Here is a 21,275-nt window from a genome sequence, read left to right on the forward strand (position 1 = left end):
GCGCTTTAAGCTGGGCTGGTATTCTCTCCAGACTGCGTGGGGGACAGGAGCTGTGTGTACGCTACAGTGTGTGAGAGGCAGAGGTGTTGTTAGAGAGAGAAAGGGAAGGGAGGGCAGAAACCACCCCGGACAGCGTACAGAACCCGTGGGCTGGGAGCAGTGCTGGAGAGACACTGACTTTGTGGAGCAACATTGTGTTTTTATTTTCACATTAGTGAAGGAGAACGAACAACCATGTCAGGTGCAATCCTGAGAAGAAACTCCAGCAAGCAAGGTTTACAGAACCTGCTGAGGTAAGCACCGTGTCAAAACTGTTTTTAGGACCAAAGTTAAGTCATTCAAGGTAGTCAAGTCAATGAAGTCTGTGTTTTAGTTAAGCTGTTGTTGGGAATTTGAGGTTACGTAAACAATGTGATTATTGTCTTTGTTCTTTAGACAACATTCAACATTCTACTTTTACTGACTAGAGAGAGGCAGAGTTGAACTCTCAAATCAGATATTTACTGTAATCACAAGGTTTTGTGATCTTCATATTAGTGGGAACATGTCATCCCTCAACTTACAGTATCTCTGGATAAATCATGTTGACTCAGTTGGTAATGCTGAAACTGAAAACCAATCTTGGCATTCCCCTTAAAACTAATATTTCCCAGAGTCCAAACCACTTCAGAGAATGAGCATGTGTGTTGGGCATGGTAGGCACTCCTACTAATGAATATCTCTGGCTGTCTCAGCTTTGGTTGAGCTTTTAGGTAAACATGTTTGCCTGATAACAGACCAGACGGATTACTGTGTTTTGGGTCACATTGTGAGAATGTGTGTGTGTGTGCACCTCAGCTCTGATTACAGACAGGAATTCAGTGACCAGCATTCTGTGTTAATCTCCTGGGACTGAACCTGGTCATGGTATAGTGCTGTGTTGTTGATTTATTGCACTCCTTGTGTGTGTGTGTGTGTGTGTGTGCGTGTGTGTTTGTGTGTGTGTTTCGGAGACGTGGGAAGAAGAAAAAAATAAAAACAAGTAAAAACAAGAGAGAGAGGAGAGACAGAGGAGAGAAACAGAGAGAGGAGAGAGACAGAGAGGAGAGAGACAGAGACCGAGAGACAGAGAGAGAGGAGAGACAGAGAGAGGAGAGAGACAGAGAGAGGAGAGAGACAGAGACCGAGAGACAGAGAGAGAGGAGAGAGAGAGAGACCGTGCCTCCAACTCTCCTGATAATTGAGGCTGAGGGAAACTGGGCCAGCGAGCGGGGTCAGAGGTCAGGGGTGACATGGCTGGGCCCTTTGTTAGGGGGTTCCTCCCTGGTGGCGACATGCCTGACCTTAACCCTCCCTTCCAGCATGTTCTCTGTGGGAGAGAACCAGTAGATGAGCAGAGGTGCTCTGTAAACTGACACCTTCCATTGAAAGCAGATTCAGGGATCAGTCAACACAATGCTGGAGGAAAACACTCAAGAAACAGCCAGGAGAGGTAACACAAGCCCAATGCTGGGAGGCCCAGGCATGTTCAGCAGCCCTACGAATGGTAGATTTGATATCCTGCATTACATTTACAGATCAGCAGAACGTGATTGGGAAGGTGTGTGGAAACAGAAACACAATAACCAGTTCTCACTAACAAAGAAAAAGGTGATTTCTTCACTCTGTGATGAAAACTCACATTTAGGCGGGTGCGTTTAGTAGTGAGCTCCTGGTGTTCCTGCGTTGTGTGTTGGAGGGTCTTGGAACACAGGTGTGCCGTGTTAGACAGCTGAGAGCTGCTGTTTCCCTGCCTCCTTACAGGGGCTCTCAGACCCTGTCCAGGGCTGCCCGCTCCCCTGCCTCCTTACAGGGGCTCTCAGACCCTGTCCAGAGCTGCCCGCTCCCCTGCCTCCTTACAGGGGCTCTCAGACCCTGTCCAGAGCTGCCCGCTCCCCTGCCTCCTTACAGGGGCTCTCAGACCCTGTCCAGAGCTGCCCGCTCCCCTGCCTCCTTACAGGGGCTCTCAGACCCTGTCCAGAGCTGCCCGCTCCCCTGCCTCTCCACCAGGGGACTACTCATCTCACTGGCATGCATTCATCTCTCTGAGACTCATGCCAGTTGCATGTATGTACAAATAGTGTACAGCTGTTATACTTGAGAACCAGTTCTTTAATGACCTACAGCCCTGGATAAAATGCTGCAAATTCTCCCCCTCTGCTATGTAGTGCTTCTAACTCTAACTCTTTACAGTTTTAGAGAGGGGGGGATGTTGGCACAAAGTAAATTTCATTTAATGGAAGCGTATTTGGAAAATAAAGAATGAGAGTTTCTTCAGGTTGGATGTTGAGATGCACGTCTGCTAACGCTGTAAGGACCCTCTCAGAGAGAGGATGACATCACCCTCTACCACCGCAAAAGAGGCACATTGCTCAGAAAACGTTTTAGGCAGTACTAATCGCCTCAGATGACTCACATTGAGACATTCTTCAGGTATTTTGAGACGAAACTGTGATAGGTTGACTTGTTTGAAATCTTGAAGTATTCAATTTGTTTCCAGTTCCTGTTTATATACATCTTCTCCTCAGTTTGTAAAACAAAGTAAGGTTTATACCAAATCCACGATAGTTTCTATTTGAAAAATCTCTGTCATAATCCGAGGTATCTTAAGTCCAGAACCTCTTAAAGTGGTGTTTTTCACTTTTTGTAAGTCAGTGGGTCAGAGAGGTCATGTGGGGCTGATCTGTTTCGAATCAGCCAAGAGAAAGCAACCCAGGCCCCCCATCTCTCGTCCTATCCTACAGAACACTACTGCAGTAGTGGTATGTCATTCAGGATCTGTCCAGGTATGAGAAACGTTCAGTTTTGCTCTCGTCTTTCCTAAACTGTATCGACAGACCCTCACTGCAGGCCCTGCTGTGACCCCTGACCCTGCCCGGGTGACTGGCTGTGCTCTGTTTACGATACAGGGGAGATAAGGCCGTCAGGAATGCGGGGGCTCCTCCTGGTGAGTGCAGGGGCCAGTGAGCCCTCTGCAGCATGCTCTGTACACATATGCCTGTGTGCCCGGCTAAAGGTTGTCCACAGTGTAAAGTAAACACTGGAGTTTCTCCCTCACCTCACATTATGCTCTAAATATGCAATACTTAAGAAGATCGCCAGTGATGTCACCTTGTTGAGATTCCTGCTCGATAAGATAAGACACAAAAACGTGGGAGTCAGATGGCTGAGCGGTGAGGGAGTCGGTCTAGTAATCCGAAGGTTGCTGGATCAATTCCCCGCCGTGCCAAATGACGTTGTGTCCTTGGGCAAGGCACTTCACCCTACTTGCCTCGGGGGGAATGTCCCTGTATTTACTGTAAGTCGCTCTGGATAAGAGCGTCTGCTAAATGACTAAATGTAAATGTAAAAACAAACACTAAAGAATCCCGAAACCATAAAATCCCTTCAAACAAGACAGGAGGGCGAAACAGATTTACTGTAAACAGTAATCGCACAGTCACACCTGACTATCTCCCAGCAAGGACAGTTGAATTTCGTCAGAATGTTCCGTTGACACAGGTGATGAACGATAGACTTTTAGAGTAAAAAAAAAGAACCTTTGCCTAGACCCCACAGGCAGATAAAGCTGTGAGGAGTCTGGGCTTCCAGCCTGCCTGCGCTGAGGAAATGAGCAGTGATCCGTTTGTGCTCTGAACAGGGGGCGCGACACCCAGCCATAACAATGTGATGACTGGCTGCCAGCTAACAGGAGACCCTGACTCGTCAGTTGGACACCCAACGTCCCTGGCAACACACCCCACGTCCCTGGCAACACAGTCAGACCGCTGTCTGTCCGGTCAGCATGAGGGGCTGTGTGGAAATGGCCAGGTGCAGTGTGTGGTGGTGTTTCTCTGAGGTGTGCAGTGTGTGGCGGTGTTTCTCTGAAGTGTGCAGTGTGTGGTGGTGTTTCTCTGAGGTGTGCAGTGTGTGGTGGTGTCTCTCTGAGGTGTGCAGTGTGTGATGGTGTTTCTCTGAGCTGTGCAGTGTGTGGTGGTGTTTCTCTGAGCTGTGCAGAGTGTGATGGTGTTTCTCTGAAGTGTGCAGTGTGTGGTGGTGTTTCTCTGAGGTGTGCAGTGTGTGGAGGTGTTTCTCTGAGGTGTGCAGTGTGTGGTGGTGTTTCTCTGAGGTGTGCAGTGTGTGGTGGTGTTTCTTTGAGGTGTGCAGTGTGTGGTGGTGTTTCTCTGAGGTGTGCAGTGCGTGGTGGTGTTTCTTTGAGGTGTGCAGTGTGTGGTGGTGTTTCTCTGAGGTGTGCAGTGTGTGGTGGTGTTTCTCTGAGCTGTGCAGTGTGTGGTGGTGTTTCTCTGAGCTGTGCAGTGTGTGGTGGTGTTTCTCTGAGGTGTGCAGTGTGTAGTGGTGTTTCTCTGATGTGTGCAGTGTGTGGTGGTGTTTCTCTGAGCTGTGCAGTGTGTGGTGGTGTTTCTCTGAGGTGTGCAGTGTGTGGTCGTGTTTTTCTGAGCTGTGCAGTGTGCACAGCACTGCCTGGGAGACGAACCAGGAGGTTTTTTAAGAAGAATTTTTACGGGTTTGATTTTGAACAAGTGAGGTCATACCACATTCTCAGAAGCTCATCTTAGCTTGCAGGGATCACTCGGACGACATATAATTAAGATGCCTTTTCTTATCTTGTCATGCTCAACATAAGGTATGTTTCTAAACTGACACATTTTTGTAAGGCCTTCGTCAGGTAGTAACTATTGTGAATTGCTCTAAGCTTGTTTGGGTTCTGTCTTAAGTCCTGCAGTCTTTGTATAAACATTTCTATGTGATTAAATGACCTCCACAACTGTTGAAACTTGTTTCAAAGACAACAATGACCCAATTCCAGAAAGGTTTCCCATCCCGCCTCCGCGTCTTCAGTGTCTGTGTAACAGATCCTGGCAGACCTGGAAATGAAATCATTTGGGATTATGTCATTGTTCAACAAGACAGTGACAACAACTACTCTTAAGAAAAGTTCTCAGAGTGCACAATCTTTGTTTTGCCTTAAGATGAAATGAGTCCAGCTTCCTGTGAATGGCCTCTGTGACCGCAGTTAAGAAAACTACAGACAAGTACAAACATAACATAACTGTACAAACGACTCACCGAGCTTTAACTGAATGGGTGTTCAGGGCGTGTGGTCGTGTGCGTTTGTGAAAGAGGCCACCAGGCAGACAGAAGGTATGTGACTCAGAAGGTGTGACACATTTCCCCAGTGGCGGGAAAGCTGCAAGGTTTTCCCTGTCTGATCCATCACAGGGGTCAAAGGTCACGAGTCTTCTGGTCTAACAATGACAGCATGCTTTCAAGTCTTTAACAGCCAGGTGTCATAATTAACATGGGGGCTTCAGTGGGGAAATGAACTACTGAAGTGATTCCTAAGTTCCCATTTGTTGGATTAACATTCAACGGCGCCAGTAGAACTGGGGGTTACAGACTTTTGCCTGAAGTAGAACAGAGCAGTAGTGACTTTTATTCAGGACTTGATGATTTATGGAAATGTGGGGCCAAACCGTACCAGACACAAGCTGGTGTTTCCAGTTGTATATAGCTTGATATATAACCTTACACTGAAACACTTTCCTCTTACAGAATCGGAATCTGATTTATTGCCAAGTAATTACACATTTCAATAATTTGCTATCGTAGATTGGTGCATAACAATAAAGACAGTAAGTAAGTAATTTTGAGAAAGATTAAACAAATACTGTAATAAAACAAGTACTGTTTTACACCCAAAAGACATTCCTGTACACACTAACCTCAGGTGTGATTCGTTTGACCCAGGGCACTTCCTGCCTCTGCTGATCACACCTGTATCAGCTGCCCTGCCTGCCTCTGCTGATCACACCTGTATCAGCTGCCCTGCCTGCCTCTGCTGATCACACCTGTATCAGCTGCCCTGCCTGCCTCTGCTGATCACACCTGTATCAGCTGCCCTGCCTGCCTCTGCTGATCACACCTGTATCAGCTGCCCTGCCTGCCTCTGCTGATCACACCTGTATCAGCTGCCCTGCCTGCCTCTGCTGATCACACCTGTATCAGCTGCCCTGCCTCTGCTGCAGCAGCAGACCTCTGACAGGCAGCGAGCCCAGGCTTGCCTTCCTCCCCCTCCTCCTCCCCCTCCTCCTCCCCCTCCTCCTCCCCTCCTCCTCCCCCAACTTTAGCATACAGTAGAAGGACAAGGAATTAGAAAATAGGTCACTTAGAATGGAAACAGATTTTGGATGATTGAATGAGGCATTAGTAATCCTGATGATTTCAAACCAGTCAGTGAAAGATGAATCACCTTGTCTGGGTCACATGTCTGACCTGTGCTGAGGATGACATCATCCTAGAATATTGATGAAAGGGAAAATATTTGGTGAGGGCGGTGAAGTGTGGTTGGACAGCATTCAGTCCTGTCTCACTCCTCACCCCAAAGCCCTGAGATGGAAGCCGTGTTTTCTTGCACGGTCTGCCTATTTAAACAGGATATAGAAAGTGAAATGGCACATTGATCCAAAAATTTGAATGTTTCCAGCTGACTCGGACTGTACACGATCTGTGCCACAGAGACAAAGTCAGCATAATGACAGAGTGACCCAGATCCAGCTGCATTCTGACCTCCCCTTCGAGCCCTCTCCCTCGCTTCCTCTCCCCCACACCAGGCTGCTCTCGCTGCCCTGGCTGGTGAGCTAATGCTGGGATGACAACACAGGAAGGAGAGGAGGAGCTGGGCCTCGGCAGAGGGGGAGCAGGGCTCATTTAGCAACTTGAAAGTTAAAAGCTGTAAAAAAAGACCTAATGGACGTCAATATGACCCCGAGATAAAAGACAGCATGTGTGGCTTGCTGGAGGGTCAGAGGTCATGCCCTGAGCCTCTGAGATAGACTTTTAGAGGCTGTGGTAAATCAGAGAGCCTCCAGAAACAGATGGGGTGATCAGGTGGTGACACAGCACCCGGGACCCATTAGCTTCCTATTAGTGACCTGAACTGCAGTTAATTGGCCCAAGCCAAATGGATATGAGAGTCGTACTACGACGCCAACCCACCAGTCAGTCCTGCTGTTTTTCTGCTTCAAGCAGATAGGCTGTCCCTCACCACAGACACAGACAAACAGACACACAACACACAGAAAAACAGACACACAGACAAACGGACACACAGCACACAGGCACACAGACAAACAGAAACACTGACACACCCTAAGCTATTCTTCGTCCCAAGACACGGTTTACATATTTGTCATGATGAATGGGTGTTATTGCACACTGCTAACTCTGGGTGAGGCACACGTGTGTCTGTTGAGATTAACACAGTGATGCTCTGCCCGGGCGCCATCGCTCATCCTCAGCAAGCAGCACATACGTTCCTGAAACAGATGTCCTGCTGACAGGCTCTCTCCAAGCTATCCCAGCGTCCCTTAACTGAACAGCCTCATTGTTTGGAGACGCTCTGGGGCTGCCTGCCGAGGAGGCTGGAGGATGATGACTCAGGGAATCCCAGGAATAAAGGAAGGGCTTTGATGAAGAAGGGAAAACCAAACGTGGTCTTGTGAGGGTTGAAACAGTGTTGTTGTTCTGTGTTCTCTCCAGAGTGACGACCCAGAGGAGCGTGGAGGACGCTGAGGAGGTTGAGAGGGAGCGCAGGCGGAGGGCACGGGAATCCTTCCGCAGAGGAAGCAGCCCCCCCGGAGGCGTCTCCCAGGACAACGGCACCCCGGCTGAGGACGGCATGTCAGTACATCCCTACAGAGCTGCTGAAAACATCATTCAATAAAAACTCACCAGAAGTCGCTATTGGCTCTCTGAAAAGTCGTTAGATTACGTGATGACGTCATGTATTGTCAGACTTTAGATCTGTAGATGTACAAGGAAGAACAATTACAGATCTGACATATCCCACTTCTATAAACACCGGGAACACTTGAACACTAAGAAAGGTTAAAGTGACGTCATTCACAAATCGGTACAGGTTATTTGGTTGCTGCCAAACAACAAAACCGGAGATTGCCAAAGTAGCGGAAAGTTGCAACACTGGCTTTGTATCCATCATCACACATAAATCACTCAATATAGGATTGGAACAACAATTCCCACGCCTCCTGTTCTAACTGTAGTTCTGAGATTGAAAAATGATCATCAAACTTAGCATCAGGAGTGTTCGTCAAGTTGATTGTTCCCAGTTGTGGTAACATCAACCTAGCCTGTCACAAGAGTGCGACTAAGCTAGTTCCCTCTTGCTGGCCATATATCCAGGGAAGCTTATGGTACTGTTCTTAGTTAAGAAAAAAAAAACATTACGTAAGAAATGCCATTAATCTTCTTTCATCTCCTTATCCTTTCATTTACATACCCTCCCTCCCTCTCTCTCTCTCCTTCTCTCTCTCTCTATCTCTCTCTCTCTCTCTCTCTCTCTCTCTCTCTCCCTCTCTCTCCCTCTCTCTCTCCCTCTGTCTCTCTCTCTCCTCTTTCCCCAAGTGCAGGACACAGCTGCCTTCTCATTACACCATTTTTAAAGAATGTTTACTGAGTGTCTTGGAGAACTACTGCCATGTCATAAAGATCTTAGAGTAGTTTTGCACTTTTTAATCTCCGAAGCGTAATTATGGACAATTTATCCAACACCTTCTCCAAGTAGTGAGAAAGAGGGAGACAAATAAGCCATATATTGAATCAGAGGCTGTGTCTTTCTGTGGTAACTTGCCATGGGGTAGTCCCACTGTAGTCTGTAATTGTGGCTTGATCAAAGAGAGGCTTGGGAAAGTTCAACAACGGTTTGGAAAGCAAGCTGTTTCTTCTCTGCACCCCTGGGGGAGCAGTGGTACTTTGCATACTGGTTCAGAAGATCAAATGATAGTCATGTCATCACTGGCCGACTGTAAGGTTGTGTCCGTGACAACCAAGCTCCGTCAGCACCTCACGACCAACCAGATTTTGAACTTGTTCTTTGTTTTGAACACAACCACAGTCCTGTTGTAACAGTTCAAACATTCCGCTCCTGCAGGTGTTGTTTAACTGCCAGCCGCCGCACGCTAACAAGTCGGCATAAACAACATCTAGTACATTACTTCATACGTAAAGCATTCAAACGTTGAAAAGCGTACTTGCTCATTATTCCTTATTAGCCATAGAAGTTGTAAAACAAACAACCTGACATATGTTCACATTAGTTTACTTTAGTAGCTAGCTAAACAGCTTAATCAGGTTGGAAATGCCAGTTGCATTCTTTACACCCAGCTCCCGGCAGGATTAAACCCTTTCATCCCAGGACTTAAAGGAAATAAAGAATGGGACCATCGTTGTGGTAGTGCAAGTAGTTATAAATAGAATGCTTCACTAATAGAGCTCTCTGTAGAGTGTCGGGGAGTGGAAGAAAGCAGGCGCGCATGTTTGGAGTTACCCGTGGTGACCCTGCTAAAGTTCACACTGGGAAAATCTCTGTGGGAAATGGGCCTTGTGGTGCTACAAGAAAAGAGTTTCCATAGTTTTGAAAAGCAGGTGTTTTGATGAAACCAAATATGGTGTGTAGGTTGATGTAGGTGGCTCTGCATATTTTGTGTGTTGACCAAAAGCAGTTGGTTCAATATTAGCCAACATGAGGGGCATGGGTTGCCCTACCATGAAGTGCAAAAATGCACTCAATTAACCAGTGACTGAAAATACAAGGCGTGTGGATTTATACTTAATGAATACATAGCTAATGAGTAGGTTACATACTAAATTCTAACAGAACTCTTAGGTGTATGGTTTTGGAACATCACTTCTGATTAAGAGCCAGTGATGAATTGGAAAACATGGCACTTCATAAAACACATTCTTTCAGTGCCACATAAAAAATCAGGAAAAATGCATTTTGGCCACTACCCCAGTTTTAGGTTGGAAACTATACTGTCAAGGGAGGGAGGTCTATTATCCAGTTGTTTATTCTGAGGTGTATATCTTTTTTACGTGTAGCATAGTGATCGGGGGAGGGGGGGCTGTTCCATAAAGCGAGTTATTCGGTGAAGTCGTTCTTGCCCCTGGAGTGTTTAGATCTCACCATGCCCTTTCCCCACTGCCTGACCTGTCGACCTGGGAGAAGAGATGACGGTAAACTACACCGTCTTAGGCAGTCTTACGCCTGTATAACGGAGTTAGAACCGTGAAACTCACTCCTCAGGTATGTAATAGGCCCCCCGCGTCAACGAAGAGCTAGCTTTTCTTTGGCGTAGCTGGTAGTGGCCATGCTTGGCAGATCGGAAGTCGTGCGTACGAGCCCAGCGAGTGGTGAACGAGCCTTGTCGTGACGGAGCGTGGCTACAGCTGTTACATACATACCCGTCACACCCGTAACTTACCCCACAGCCGGCGTCAGCGGGACTCGTACTGCAAGCATCAACTTTTTACAGAAAGTTTAGTGACCATGTGGTTTATATTTTAGACTGTGACGGGTTCTTTTAGTTGTCTTAGCAGAGAAGATGTGCGTTCCCTGTTTACATTTTCTAATCAAATCACTATTATCCTAGCTAGCTGAATAGCGCCGTCAGTGTCACAAGGGTTGTTAAGATTACCCACATTTTTATTTACCTGTCATAACGGCCTCTTCCTACAATCCTAACCTGTCCATGACCCTTTTCCCCCAATGGTCCTTTCATTTCATGGCGCTGTAAGAATAATGTTCTGTGATGATGACGTGAATTCTGTGTTACCCAATTAGTTAACTGCAAAATTAATTTGTGATGTAGCGGAAGTACGTTGGAGGGCAGAGCCAGGCAAAGTTTTGTGAGGCTTGTTGCTTTGTTTTCAACAAACGCGAGTCCGTTTGGCGGCAAACGTGTTTGTTGCGTTTAGACGAGTTATTTGTTGTGAATAGTCCTCGGGGCAGGTGCAATAGACCTGGCATGTGCCATACACCTGGCACATTTCAACTTCCTACAGGAGCTTGATAATCGTGCCACAGACATACACACACACACACACAAAAAATACATTGCCTTAAATACATTTTCATGTGAACTTTCTTTGGTCATCTGCCTGTCTATACCATGCCAAAACCTTGAGACTGTGTGCTGAACAAAGCAAGGCTTAACATCGTTGTATTGTATTTAACCACGTTAGGACAACCTAAACTAAAACACACACCCACACCTCACGGCCACAAGCCACTATGTGGTGAAATCAGGTGTTGATGTCAACCCACCTCAAACCTCTGTGGTTCCAGCTGGGTATCATGCAGCCTAGCCCCTGGCAGCACAGAACACGCAGCAACAACATGATCAGTGTCCACAGACAGCTTGCTCACTGCAGCTGTTTCCTCGTGTTGTGTTTGCTGTGGTGGCAGCTTGAGGTGAGCTGTGTGAAGCTCCAGCTGTGGAAGGCTCATCCTGTTATTCACTCCCGCTGGCCACGAGCTGTGTGTGCTCACTGCTAATGTCCGCAGCACTGCTGTTTTGCATCCATCCCAAACTTAAATACATTAGTGGTTTTATATCTTTTTATCTGTTTGTTGCGCTTGGTTGTTAGTAGTGGTTAGCCTCGCAAATTTAATTTGTTGACAAACCAAACGACCACAACAAGTTCAGTACAGTCCAACTGCTCAAAAAAGGAAACCAAAGATTTAGGTACCATCAGCTCATCGTAAGCATCTCCACATCAAGCTACGCTAGGTGTACCTGAACGCTAACTGTGTCGTATCTCCTGTGCCTGCCTCAGGTACGACGGCGAGCTGAAGACAAGCAGCTCTCTGGAGGAGGATGAGGGCTTCAGCGACTGGACCCAGCGCCTGGAGAGACGCCGGCAGCAGCGCATGGAGGAGCTGGGGCAGGAGCTGGGGCAGGGGCTGGGGCAGGGGCTGGGGCAGGGGCTGGGGCAAGAGCTGGGGCAGGGGCTGGGGCAGGGGCTGGGGCAGGAGGCGGCAAGCAGAGCAGCTGAAACGCCCGAAAACACCCTCTCCATCACGGACATGACCGCAATGCGTCTGCAAAGAAAACCCAAGGACAAAGAGGAGGTGAAGACAATGACATGGAAGGAGGGTGAGAAGAGGAGGAAGGGAAATGAGGAGGATAAAGAGGACAGGGTCCGAGGGGGAGTGAAGGAGAGACAGCAGGAGGAGGTGCGAGTGGAGCAGATGAGAGTCCTGAAGGAGAACCAGAGACCGGAGGTTGAGGTAAGGGTCTTCCCTGAACAGCATTCAAAGATCGTTTGAAATTCCTACATCTCCAGTTAATCAAAATCATGGGATCGGAAGAAGTCTATTCTGGAAAACTACCCATCTCAAACCCAGCATGTGACTAATCTGTCTGTCTACCTCCAGGTGAAGGAGAGAAGACAAGAAGTGAAGGTGTCACACACATCAAAAGTGTTTGTGAATCAGGAAGCCAAGCACAACACCAATGGCAATGCACCCAGAGAGGAAGTGACATCTCACCTGGTAAAAACCAAAAGGACTTCCAGGTGAGTTAGTAAAGAAATCACATCCCTCGTATCGATGTGTGTGTAGAGCGGACCTACAGCACATTCTGCAACAAAAATCAGTTATTTCTCCCTCAATCAACCTCTATTTTCTCTCCAGTACCTCCATCCGCCACGCAGCCCCAGCAGCAGAGCTGGCGGAGGCTGAAGAAAGGGCGATGATTCTGGAGACAGAGCAGAGGCTGGAGAAGTTCAGACGCTGCCACCAGGAGAAGGAGAACCAGGAGCTGGAGCTGCTCCGTCTGAGGCAGACAGAGGCAGAGCAGGAGCTGGAGGAGCTGAAGAGGAAGAGGGAGGAGAGGCGGGAGGCCAGGGAGGGAGAGGAGCGCAGGAGGGGGGCGGAGGAGCAGCAACGCCAGGCCAAGGAAGAGGTGAAGAAACACAGTCTGAAGACACACACAAATATAGTTTGGTTTCATATAATATATAATCACAAAATATATTATTTATTTGTATAATTATGAATAGAATATGATTCCAAATCATGAGCAAGGGAAGCACATCTGCACAAGCAGCCCTGGAGACCAGGGTAGCCCTGTCTGAACTGTGGGGGTGCTGTGTCTCAGGCGGAGCGGAGGAGGATGAAGGAGGACATTGAGCGGAGGAGGATGCAGGCGGCAGCAAAGATGAAGACGCTTAGTGCCTCTGTGGAGGATGGAGAAGAGATGTTCAGCCCTCTCAGCCCCACACACAAGGTAACACTTCCTCTGAGGTCTGTCACTGACCAGTTAAACCTAACATGGCTATAGTGTATTTCTCAAAACAATCATGCTTTAAATATATTTAAACACAATAACTGTCATATACATGAACTGTATATGTATCAAATCAAATCAAATCAAATCAAATTTATTTGTATAGCCCTTTTTACACGCAAGCATGTCACAGAGGGCTTCACATGCGCCCATAGAACTGCCCCTCAACCAACCTAAACCCTCAAGGAAGACAAGGAAAAACTCCCAGAAAAACTCCCACCGGGAGAAAAAATGGAAGAAACCTTGGGAGGAGCAATTCAGAGAGGGATCCCCTCCTCCAGAGACGGTTGGTAAGAGAGAGGAGCAGAACACAAGCTAAACATAGTCATACAGTGTCAATGGGTTTTGAAACACCAAAATCCATTGTTCGGCTTTATAGACGTTGGATGGGACCGGGAAACTCGCTGTTGGCCGTCATGGAGACTGGATTCCGGGTGACGACCTGGTTCAGCGTTGGCAGACCGACGACCAAGCAGGTCCTGACAGCTCAAACCCCCCACACCACAGGGAATGTGTGGGGGGGGGGACAGAGAGGAGAGCAGGGATTAGAGAATGCCAGGAGCAGCTAACAGTTACAGTCAAAATAGAATGAGATCCCCACCGGTCAAGTGTGGACTAGTGCAGCAATTTAACAGAGCAAAAAGGGTATTTGATGCAGCCCCACACACCAAAACAACGACAGCCCCCCTCAGTTGGAACATGAAATTTGTTCCAGGGGAAAGAACTCTAAAGTAGGTTATACTTATACGAATAAGGATGAAAACAGCCAGTCCCCCGTTGTCTCCAACTAGTAATAAAAACTATAACAGTAACAATATACAGCAACGGAACTATAATAATAATAATACTAACAATATACAGTAACAGGTTTACTTTATTTGTAACATCTAGCTGGGCAATGTGAACATAAGCTATATATATATATATATGTATGTATACAGTATACTGAATATATGAACAGCAAGCAAAGTTATGAACTGTAACTTTAATTTTTGCAGCCACCGTGAGTTGAGTTTTGAGCCAGTAAGTTGCATGTGTGTGTGTTCATCATGTGTGTGACATGTGTGATCCAAATGTCAGCATTCGCACTGTTTCCACTTTCCTGTTCTCTGCTGCATGTAGTGTTTCACACATGGATTTGGACTGGTGTGTGTGTGTGTGTGTTCAATGTGTCAACAGAGACAAACGCTGCTCTGAGTTTGGACATTGAATAACCCTCCCTCACTTTTAGTTTTTTACACCATCAAACCATCTACGATAAGACAGAATTATAGCTTTTATAGCATGTCTGTGTTAAAGCACCAGCCAACTTCTGTTCCTCTGGTTTGTGGACAAGTAGAACATGCTGTCCTACAGGTCAGGGGCAAAGACGTGTTTTGCACATGTCCATTTGTGTTTGACTGTCTGCCAAGCTAATGAACAACAATGTCCACTAAGCAGCACCGTGTGTGATTGTGATCCAGTGTTACGCTGCCACTGCCTGGCTTGTGCTTTGAAACGCATGACCTCTGTGTTCTGCAACCTGGTGTTGTCTGTCAAATGTTGCATTTCTCATCTTTCAATGAGTCATTTGTCAGTAAAACTTAAATGATTAATTTCATATTACGTTTAAATCTTATCTGGTCCAATAATCATATTTGGATCCAGCTAAATCAACTTCTAAATCTGGGCCATAATGCCGTTTCAGTCGGATGCTATTTCTAACACATTACTCTGACAAGAGCAGTTCAGCCGCATGCTATTTCTAACACATTACTCTGACAAGACCAGTTCCTTCCGGCAAGGTAACCTGCTGCTGAACAGGATAAATAATAAGTAGACATACAACTTCACTGAACTGAAACTACACTGAAGGACCTCCATGTTGTCAATGTGGGTCTGGGGTGTGTGAGGTGATGTGTTCAGGAGGTCACCTCCGGGTTGCTGTCATCAGCTTCCCTCTGCTTGTGTTTGAGTTCACAGAGAGAATGAAGAGGGTTTGACAGCACAAAATGATGGCTTGGTGAGTGGGGGTCTGAAGGCTGCGCTCTTTGATTCAGGTCCAGGGTTTCAGCTGCAACATAAGGGGTCCTTGTGTGTGGGTGGAACCAGAGCATGCAAGCATGCCTGGCCATGGCTACTTTGAAGCAGGACCCCTCTGGCAGCCGAGGGCTGACTGCTGTCTGATCCCTTTCCCAACCACACGCTTCTACACAGATAATGATTTAGTTATTTTGATAACCACCAGAAAATTGAAGCCTAGTGAAGACTTAAAGCAGCATTTCCTTTGGAAGAGACTGGCTGTTTCACATTCAGCAGAAGCAAACTGTAAGGCAGTCCAAGTAGATAATAAAATGTCAATGTCGTCATCTAAAACACCCGTCAGAATGCTGTAAATATGAGCTCTAGGTTATAGCATGCAGCTGAAATGGTCAAAACTTAATGTACCCTTAAAATAATTCTTCATAAAACTAACAACAAAACTTGGATTGAACAATGTAGCTTGAAGATGTCATATTAATAGGAAGTGACATGTCCCAGATGCTTGATAAAGACCAGTAGACACGGTTCTGTTTGATTTTGGCTGAGTGCAGATCTGTAATTAACGCTATCAGCAGCTTTCCCAGTCTGAGTAAATCTGTGGGGGTAAACATCCACACTGTTCTCCTCTTCTGTTCCAGATCACAGAGAGAACGGAATCCTTGAACCGATCCCTCAAGAAAAGGTAAGCGGTCAAACAGCACATCGTACGACTCAAGCTCATTCCTCAAACCGTTTCTCAAATTGTACATTCAGAGAAAGGGGGATAACTCCAATCAAGTGTGTTTGGATAGCCATTTTTACGAGCAGTGTCACAGAGGGACTTGGCTATGCCCATAGACCTGCCCCTAGTCCTAGGCCCTCAGTAGATGCACGTCTGAGGCAGGAAGACAGGGATCCAGCTGACAGGGCTGCTGTCTGAACGTAAACACAGAGGTGGGGACCGGTGGCGACCTCTCCACCTCTCTCAGTGCATCACCTTCGCCAGGCGGTATTTAAGACTGGCTTAACGTGATCCAGATGTGGGGGCTGGGTTCTCTAGTGGCTAGTGAAGGATGGCTGTGGCCTGCTGTCCGGCTCCAGGCAGTCTGGTGGTGAGTTATCAGAGCTGAGGAGCTCCCGGCTCTGGGGTGCACACAGACCACCACCCACCGCTGGGAGATCTGCTCCCTTCTAGCATGATGTCATTTCCGGGCACGTTTTCCTCCACATGGTTTCAGGCACAACATCAGCAGGTGTGATGATCCCTGTGCTCTGGAAGTCGTGTGTGGAGAAGAGAGTCAGAGCCAATCAAAACCTCCTCTAACTCTGAAGACGGATGGCACGTCTCACCCATTGGGTCTCCTGCCAGTTCTGCTGCAAGAAGCATGACATCATTCAAACAATCCATCGTCTCAACTGGACAATAACGAAAGTCCCAAATAAAGTCATGTGGACAACATTTATCACACTAAAACAACACTGTCATGCCTAAGCAAGCTGTGTAAACTTCCAGTCCTATCCTTAAGGACCTCCACATGCTTTTAACAAACATTCCCGCCTAATACCAATGCAAACACACTGAGGTGATGGCGAAATACAGGAAGCAAGGGGTCACTATTTCCTGATACTTTGGGTTTATTTGCGTTTAGTGGAGACATTGAGATGTTGCTTAGGTTGTGTTTCTGGACAGCTGCTGGAGAGACTGTCTTGGCTCAGTGAGAGCTCACCTCTCTGGGTCTCTCTGGGTCAGTGCTGACAGAGGGCCCTGTAGCCGTGCTAAATATCTCGGCCAAACTCTGGATGGCAGCGCACAATCAAAGGCTCAGTTTGAAGACGAAAGTGAAACGTTGAGAAGCTCAGTGTGGGAAAGGAATATTTCTCAAGGGAGAAATTATGAAACTTGCTCACTCACAGGAACTGATTCCAAAATACTTTTTTTAAGTGATTTTTCTCATTCTCCGGTGTCATTATTCATGAGGCCTCAGTGAATGTCTTTGTTTTTGGATACAGTAACAGCTTCAAGAAGACACTGCCTCCTATTCTCCTTTCCAAGATGGATGACAGACTGGAGCAGTACACCCAGGCCATTGAGGTGAGCTCTCAGCTGGTTTCTCTCCCCCTCTCCTTCGCCTTCTCCCACTCCTTCCACCCCTCCCCCTCTCTTTTCCCCTCCTCTTCCCCCTCCTTCTCCCCTTCTCCTTCCACCCCTCCCCCTCTCTTTTCCCCTCCTCTTCCCCCTCCTTCTCCCACTCCTTCCACCCCTCCCCCTCTCTTTTCCCCTCCTCTTCCCCCTCCTTCTCCCCTTCTCCTTCCCCTCGCCCCGCTCCTTCCCCCTGTCAGACGTTGCCTTGAAGGAGGTGATGAATGCCTTCATCACGTTACTCTTTCATCAGACTGCTCCCGTTCCCCGCCCCTCTGGGTGAGACACTGTGTCTCTCTGCTGTCTCATACATGGTTACAGTAAACATGGGAGCTGCTGCCAAGGTTGACACATCAAAGTCGGGCACACTGTCAAACCAGCTGGCTTCTCATTTGGGAGAGGATGGATGGGTTCCTCCAACACCACTTGGTTGTCTCTCTCAGTCTTGTGTCACTTTAGTCATACCTGTCATTCTCTGTGTGCAAGTCACTATCGGTTCAGGAGGCCCTGCTTTCCAGACAAGGACGTTTCCCCAGGCAACGTAGTAGTCCCGCATTCCGTTGTGTTTGCATTTTCATCTTCCTTCTCCTTAACTGAAACTCTAAATAGAAATACTGTAATAGTGAGGATGACATCTGTTAACCCTTAGTTACATATACATAGGTTTGTAAAACCGACTGTTTTTTTCTGGGTGTTTTCCAGAGTTCCCAGGAGGCTAAAGCAGCGAAGCAGGCCTTGGTAGACATCCCCAGCACCCCTGAGGCTGTCGCTTCCAAGAAGAACCTGTTTGAGGCTGGAGAAGCCTGGAGCCAGAGCCCAGCCAAGGGAACTTCCTGCAAGGCAAGGAGCAACGAACACCCCCTCCTCACCAGGACCACACGATCAGACTGTCTGTCAGCGGATGTAGAGAAACAAAGAATCAGATGACATCCCTTGTGGCTGTATCTGTCTGTGGTTCGCTGTGAAGACAGGTTTAACATTAGGATATAAGAGAGATCATACAGAACTGATGACCACCAGGAAATGAGCTGTGCCAAATTTGTTCCACTGACTTCCAGCTTGCTGCCTTGAGACATACTGCTCTCAAACTCATCTTTGTCAAATGAATGCAGGCCCTACATGGCACAGTCCACACGTCCTCAGGCTAATTCAGTATCTTCACCCTGGTCTAAGGACCTCACACTTCTGTTTATAAACGCGTGTGGACTGTGTTTTCTACTGAGCATTGAGTTTCCCAGGTCACCTCAGATACCCCAGCTCAGGGCTCATGGTCTGGTGCAACCTCCCTCTCCTCCCTCCCCTCCCTCTCCTCCCTCTCCTCCCTCTCCTCCCTCTCCTCCCCCTCCTCCCTCTCCTCCCTCTCCTCCCTCTCCTCCCTCCCCTCCCTCCCCTCCCTCTCCTCCCTCCCTCTCCTCCCTCTCCTCCCTCCCTCTCCTCCCTCTCCTCCCTGTCCTCCCTCTCCTCCCTCCCCTCCCTCCCCTCCCTCTCCTCCCTCTCCTCCCTCCCTCTCCTCCCTCTCCTCCCTCCCTCTCCTCCCTCTCCTCCCTGTCCTCCCTCTCCTCCCTCTCCTCCCTCTCCTCCCTCTCCTCCCCCTCCTCCCTCCCTCTCCTCCCTCTCCTCCCTCCCCTCCCTCCCCTCCCTCTCCTCCCTCTCCTCCCTCCCTCTCCTCCCTCTCCTCCCTCCCTCTCCTCCCTCTCCTCCCTGTCCTCCCTCTCCTCCCTCTCCTCCCTCCCCTCCCTCTCCTCCCTCTCCTCCCTCTCCTCCCTCCCCTCCCTATCCTCCCTATCCTCCCTCTCCTCCCTCCACTCCCTCTCCTCCCTCTCCTCCCTATCCTCCCTCTCCTCCCTATCCTCCCTCTCCTCCCTCCCTCCTCTCCCTCTCCTCCCTCTCCTCCCTCTCCTCCCTCACAACAACTGTTTGGCAGGTTTATGAGAAGTGTCAAGTCAACGACCGTGGTGATCCAGTGTAGCAGTGGGGTCAGGGTCTGCAGTGGTTTCACTGGCTCTAGACTCAACATGTTGTGATGTGTGTGTCAGGATGCTGAGGGTCTGAAGGTGGGCGTGGCTGACCTCATTACCCAATGGGTGAAGGGGAACCCTGATGACAGCGGCAAGCAGTCTCCCTCCAGACCCTCGGTGAGTCACCTGAACTGGTCCTTACCTGTGTGACCGATGGACTGGTCCTTACCTGTGTGACCGATTAAGCGGTCCTTACCTGTGTAACAGAAGTTTTATACGCCTGTATCCTGCTCATCTTTCTTCTGAGGCATATTTGTTGTCAAGTAAAGTTGCATTTATCATTTTGAAGATGAAATGACTTCATGGTGATTTACTAACCCTAACTCATGTGAGGTCTAAGTCTGCCCCCTTGTGGGAAACAGTGTGTCTGTAGGTGAGATTCAAACCTCTTTGATTCAAGGTTTGTGTCCTTTTTCAACTCAAACCAACTGAAAGTGTTGTTTGTTGTGGGTGTTTCAGGATGTCAGACCTGGTGATGTGATGCAGAAGAAGAACATGTGGGAGATCATTGGAGATTCATCCCCTGAAAGGCCTGGGGCCAAGGTAAACTCCCCACTGTGAGCTGTAACTGACTCAAGGTTACATTTTGAAAGGCTTACACCAGGACATTATGGATGTCATGAGAAGATTTCAGAACTTGTGTGCAATGCTTGTCATTCTTTCGGCCAAATTATACCAAGAGTCTTAAATAGGGAAGAATTTGAACAACATTTGGTGAAGAATGCAGCACAAGTCGCTGTGCAAACCTATTTTGAAACTAACATTTCAAAGCCAAATCTTTGGATAGATAAGTTAGATAATGTTCCACAGTTGGAACATGATGCAGAACATTAGGCTAGGAATATGAATGTGTCAATGCACAATTGTTTCCACCTATTGTAATATACTGTAGTGTTAAACCAATCTCTATTTTCTCAGGGTACACCCTCTGGTAAGAGGTACAAATTTGTTGTGACGGGTCATGGAAAATATGAGAAGATTCCTGTCGATGAGAACGGTGATGAATATACCAATGCTAATGGAAAATCAGGTGAGAAGTCTTGCTTTAAAGGGAGCCATTCTTGGTTGTGAGATCAAGTAGTGTTTCACAAAAACAACACAGTTTCACAAAGTATTCTAATCAGCAACATTTTGCATAACAACTTGTTTTTTTCTCTAACTACTTGGTATTTTTGTAGTCCAATAAATTCTCACACGTTTTGTCTTGAGGATGATGCCAAGCATTTATTTGGCTGGTCCTGTAGATTAAATGATATCCAACCAATGAAATCTTTATATATTGACAAAATGGCAGCCAAACAATTAAGAATTATTCAGCCAAAACCAAAAGCACCAAGTGTCTCAAACCTTCCATCATCTTCAGTCCAACTACCATTCTTCACAACTTTTTAAGACATTTTTGGAATCAAAAATGCATAGCAAAACACTGCTGTGAACCTGTCTGTACACACATATCCCTCACCAGACTATAGCTGCCTTACCAAACATAGAAAATCAAGCATTCAATTAGAAGTGTTCTAAATTAAGCTCTGGGCCTTCTGTCTCTTAACAGTTAAAACATAAATGTTGTGCTTGTACATATTACTGTTGAGGGCGTCCTTGCCCACTGCCACCCTCACAGAAACCTTTAAACACATCTCAGTTCCTGAAGCTGCCTCGACACAAACCATGGTATTGGTGACGTAGATTAAAATGATCTGTGACAGCAACGATAGCCATGTTCACAGGAGCCTCAGGAGGGCTTTGCAGTCATCAGAAAAAACACATTTAAATTACTTTTTCAATTTTAAGATGACTTGGTTTAGTACTAAGGCCCTTCTGTATCCCAGTCACTGTAGATGGCATGAGAGCCTTGGATCCCACAGTGGAACAACACAGAGGATAAACATAGCGGACTACATTGCATCATATTCTATAGTTTCCATAGAGATGTACTGTATTTATCCG

General features: G+C 47.4%; 1 protein-coding gene across 1 annotated transcript in view; it reads left to right on the top strand.

Moving 5' to 3' along the window:
- Positions 1 to 21,275, top strand: part of lsp1a (lymphocyte specific protein 1 a) — a 26,233-nt gene continuing 4,958 nt past the window's right edge. Inside the window, exons 1-12 of the mRNA XM_047034699.1 lie at positions 1 to 293; positions 7,558 to 7,698; positions 11,656 to 12,109; positions 12,257 to 12,396; positions 12,515 to 12,785; positions 12,981 to 13,109; positions 15,830 to 15,873; positions 17,181 to 17,262; positions 18,013 to 18,150; positions 19,347 to 19,445; positions 19,788 to 19,871; positions 20,247 to 20,358. Of these exons, the coding sequence (XP_046890655.1) occupies positions 235 to 293; positions 7,558 to 7,698; positions 11,656 to 12,109; positions 12,257 to 12,396; positions 12,515 to 12,785; positions 12,981 to 13,109; positions 15,830 to 15,873; positions 17,181 to 17,262; positions 18,013 to 18,150; positions 19,347 to 19,445; positions 19,788 to 19,871; positions 20,247 to 20,358 (1,753 nt within the window). The 5' untranslated portion in view covers positions 1 to 234. The remainder of the gene's footprint in view (positions 294 to 7,557; positions 7,699 to 11,655; positions 12,110 to 12,256; positions 12,397 to 12,514; positions 12,786 to 12,980; positions 13,110 to 15,829; positions 15,874 to 17,180; positions 17,263 to 18,012; positions 18,151 to 19,346; positions 19,446 to 19,787; positions 19,872 to 20,246; positions 20,359 to 21,275) is intronic.

The sequence above is a fragment of the Hypomesus transpacificus genome, chromosome 14 (genome assembly GCF_021917145.1).
Source record: "Hypomesus transpacificus isolate Combined female chromosome 14, fHypTra1, whole genome shotgun sequence".
Classification (NCBI taxonomy): Eukaryota; Metazoa; Chordata; class Actinopteri; order Osmeriformes; family Osmeridae; genus Hypomesus; species Hypomesus transpacificus.